Source organism: Cupressus sempervirens, chromosome 5, assembly GCF_028749045.1.
Source record: "Cupressus sempervirens isolate cs-2001-9-10 chromosome 5, ASM2874904v1, whole genome shotgun sequence".
Classification (NCBI taxonomy): Eukaryota; Viridiplantae; Streptophyta; class Pinopsida; order Cupressales; family Cupressaceae; genus Cupressus; species Cupressus sempervirens.
In genome coordinates this window covers 621883929-621888189 of record NC_143122.1, presented here as the reverse complement: position 1 = coordinate 621888189, position 4261 = coordinate 621883929, and the positions used below count along the sequence as shown (strand labels likewise).

The window sequence follows — 4261 nt, the reverse complement described above, 5'->3', positions numbered from 1 at the left end:
TCCATTCGAACTTTCTTACCAAAAGGCTCAAGCAAATGCGACAAAAAATGCCATAAAAAAGGGGGAATGTTTTTAACCAGAATCCATCTAGGAGCCGAAAGTGTGAGAACCTCCTCATGGATGGCTTCAGGCGACCAAGCAATAGCCCTAAAAGATGTTGAGCCCACATTCCAATATTGTTTTTTAAGAACCTCTATTTGAGCATCATGGTTCACAAAGAAAATCACATATAAAGCCTTTTGTATTTGCCTACAAAACGAAATATGCAACCCAAGTTTGTTATTCCAGTAATGATGGAACCAGTCATCCATAAATTTCCTTGGTGGACATTTATCAATTTCAACAGCTGAGAAAAAAATTGCAGTATCTCTTAATCTATTTTTTTCCTTAACAATTTCTTCCAACATTTCAAGATTAGGAACAATGGCAAAAGGAGACAAAGAAGTCGAAGGGGTCTTACCGGATTCAGAGACAGCATTGTTACCTGCACTTGCAAACTCAAACCTTGCTCTATCATTAATGACTGATGATCGACCCACAACCTCAAAAAAAGACTTAGGACGATCGCTGCTATGGGAGACTGGGTTACTAATGCCATTACCTGGAGCAAATTTAGCCGCTATCGTAAAATAAATACCTGGAACTTGCTCAACAATCTTGCCATTACCACTTAGTTCAGACATTTTAAGATATTTAATGTTGGATGTAGAAGGGGATATGCCCGAATCGAGCAGCTGCATGGAAGAGTTGCGCTGTCCCTCGCCATCAACATTGGCATTGCCAAAGGTTGCCACTTTGACAATGCCTAAAGATGCGGCAGGAAGAGAATAGAAGTCACCATAGACCTTTCACTATCTGATAAATTTGCATTCGCAGATTGATTTGTGGATTGATTAAATTGCCGGATGACCTGATTCGCAGAATTCGCAGATCTGAATCCCCAGATCCAAATCAATTTGCAAATCCAAATATTTAATTAAAATGTCTATATTTGAATAACATTTTACAAATTACAAAAATAAACATCAATTAAAACTTTTTTTTTTTTGAAAAAAAAATTATCCACTTGTCACAAATGTGGAAAAGATAAAATTGAAATTAATGCATTTATTAATAGAGGTGTTAGAAAAATGATTATTAAAAAAAAAAGTTTATCCACTTGTCACAAGAAAAGATAAAGTTGCAATTAATGCTTGCATTAATAGAGGTGTTGGAGAAAATAATTGTATTTTTGTTGAAAAAAATTGAATTTTTTCATTGCCGTTTTTATCATGAGCCAATAAAGTTTTTTAAAATTTGTATTTTTCAATTCTAAAAAAAATGCAAATTAATACTTTTTGCAAACATTAGTATATCAATGAAATTTTTAGATTATGGAACTAATATGGAACTTGGTGATTCCATTAGTTTCATGCCAAAGGCAGGAAGTCTATGCTGCATAGAATTTTTTTATTATGCCCACATCACTCATCGTCCCAAACATGGACCATGCAACTCCTAATAGCTAATGGAGATTACTATTTTAACAATTTTTTGTTTTGAATTTTTTTTAATGTTGTGTTTATTATTCAAAAATATATATTTAGTATTTATGGGTGGTCGTCATGTACACGAATGTTCTCGATTTCTAAGAAAAGCGGAATGACCGTTCGGCTCTGTAAAGTGAAGCCATGTGTCTCGTTCCATTCACCCCTCGAATGCTCTAGAATTACCATTTCTACCGTTCGCCTTTTCCCATTCCGCTCTACAACACTGTAGTGGTTTCGGAAACATCTAGAATTACTCTTCAACTATCTTCGCATTATAAATAAGCGCAATTTGGGGCTTTTTCAACATCAGGTATCTTGAGTACAAGTTTTGAGTTGCAGAGTTTGCATTGCGAAGTGTTTTCAAAATGTCTCTTATTCCAAGTTTTTTCGGTCGGAGACCTTCCCCTGTGTATGATCCATTTTCCCTGGATGTGTGGGATCCTTTTCAGGTTTTTGATTCCTCAGTTTTCAAGGATGTCGCAAGACCTTCCACGGAATTTGCACGGGATGCAGCGGCTGTGGCAAACACGCAGATCGATTGGAAGGAAACCCCTGAAGCTCACATTTTTAAGGCCGATCTTCCCGGTATCTGTTAAATTTTAGTTTTTTCTCGTCAATAATCCTGATATGATTGTAGAAATCTTCAGTTATTATAAGAATTCAAAGACGCAATATTTTGCTTGTAGAATATTTTCGCTAGTTGAAAAGATATTTAAATGCGATCTATTTCTTGAAGAAAATTCTCGCTATTTGAGAAGATTTTCAAATGAAATATGCTCATTATTGTATAATTTTCTGTTATTTTCAAAGGAATTCCAATGGATTCTGTTGCGTGTAAAGATTTCGGAGTTTTTGGAAAGATTTTAAAATGGAATCTGATTACTCTGTTGCAGGGCTGAAGAAAGAGGAGGTGAAAATAGAAGTGGAAGACGGGCGTATTCTTCAGATCAGCGGAGAACGCAGCAAAGAAGAGGAGCAGAAGAACGAGAAATATCACCGTATTGAACGCTCGCGAGGTAAATTCCTGAGGCGTTTCAGGCTCCCTGAAAATGCGAAGGTGGACGAGGTGAAAGCAGGGATGGAAAACGGAGTACTCACCGTGACTGTGCCAAAGCAGCCTCATCCCCAGCCTGAAGTTAAATCTATTCAGATCTCTGACTAGGAATAAGAGGGGTCAAAATTCTCATCGAGTTCTATTTTGGCTTGTAAAGATTTTCGCTCCAAGTGATGTTTTGAAATTTTGTGTGAGGTGTTTGGAAAGTTTTCATCAGAGAGAATTGGGTGATTAGGATCTGGGTCATTAGGATCGGGGTCAGTAATATTTTATTATGTCGTGAGGGTTATTTTAGAGATTTCTGCCGTAGATGACTCGGTGATTGTGTGGTGGGTTACTTTGTGTAATTAAGCGAATGTAATTACTGCAATAAATCGAATAAAATAATAGTACAAAACTATTTGAACAGTCTAAATTGCTGACGTTGCAAGAAGTTAATGTGTCGTTCAGTATGGTTTGAGTTGAAATCTTAGTATATGATAAGCGATCCATCAATTGTGTTTTATACTTGAAACTGCGCCTCTTTCTATTTGTTGCTCATTTCACAGGATTAAATAGCTGTCTCACTGAAAATCTAAAGACTCAGTGACTTTCTGAGACGATTGAATTGTAAGTTCTCTTTGTGACGGGGAAAGTAAAACATTAATAATTTGACATGCATCAATACTCGTTCATCAAAAGCAAACTCCATAGGGTCCATTTGGGACTGTCACGGGGCTAGGTTTTTACCTCGTGCGGCACCAGCGATCTCCCCGTGTTGGGACAATCCTGGACTACACTTGTCTCCAAACTCCCCTAGCTCAACCTCTACACTTGTCTCCAAACTCCCCTAGCTCAACCCCTGTACACACCTTGTCAGCACAATCACAATATAACTTGCACAACGGAAATAACTCAACACACACTGAACCCTAGATATAGGGTAACAAGTAGCTTTATTGAATTTGAACAATGGCCCCTGGCTCGGTCTACATCAATCTCAACTATATTGTTGATCACTATTCGAGTGCTTACCAAGTACCAAATACAAGTTCCGACCCTTACGTGTGCACCCACTTTTGGAACACTGGCACACTTTTTTTGCACCTCACTTCCAAAGTTGTTGTTCCGCACGTAGACTCCACACCCCCAACACCCTGTGTTGTTTGGAACTCAACAAGCCAACCCAAGGTCCTGTTGAACTAGGCTAGCTTCAAGGGAAACAAGACCCAGGCCCCCGCCCCAGAGGGGGGGACCCAAGTCAGACTACACCTGTGCACTTCACTATCCTCTACACTACTTCACATCACTACACTGCAATCTTAGAACACTCTGCTCATTGATAGCTGTTGTGTGCCTCCTTGCATTTTTGCACCATGACACTTCACTTTGAAGAATAAAAGCAATCACATGTAGATGTTCGTTTGAGAACGGTCGGGGTACTCTTCTTCCCCCTATAATAGCTATTAGTGCCAGAACAACTCTGCATGAGAAATTGTCGTACAGTCGGCAAGTTCCTTAAAGACCTCGGTCTCAACCTAGGGACAACCTTTTCCCTTATGCGAATCACCCACCCTATACATCATCCCCCACTTAAAATAGGCGACATCTTGGACGTTGGCAACACCCTGGCCATGTCGTGCTGCGGAGGCAGTGTCATGCCCAAATTTACTGTCAAAAATAACACAACAATTTTTTT

The 4261-nt window shown here is 38.8% G+C and overlaps 1 protein-coding gene across 1 annotated transcript; it reads left to right on the top strand.

Annotated features, from left to right (window-relative positions):
• The first annotated feature begins 1834 nt into the window (after window positions 1-1834).
• On the top strand, window positions 1835-2998 carry LOC149557437 (17.8 kDa class I heat shock protein-like). Its single transcript, XM_089832077.1, has 2 exons — window positions 1835-2114; window positions 2423-2998. The coding sequence occupies exons 1-2, from the start codon at window positions 1895-1897 to the stop codon at window positions 2689-2691; spliced, it is 489 nt and encodes a 162-aa protein (XP_089688203.1). The 5' UTR covers window positions 1835-1894; the 3' UTR covers window positions 2692-2998.
• Window positions 2999-4261: the final 1263 nt, after the last annotated feature.

Excerpts from the sequence above, each read along its gene's own strand:
- LOC149557437 (XM_089832077.1), top strand. The coding sequence starts at position 1,895 with ATGTCTCTTATTCCAAGTTTTTTCGGTCGGAGACCTTCCCCTGTGTAT. Across the intron at positions 2,115-2,422 it reads TTTTAAGGCCGATCTTCCCG|GGCTGAAGAAAGAGGAGGTG; the intron begins GTATCTGTTAAA and ends ACTCTGTTGCAG.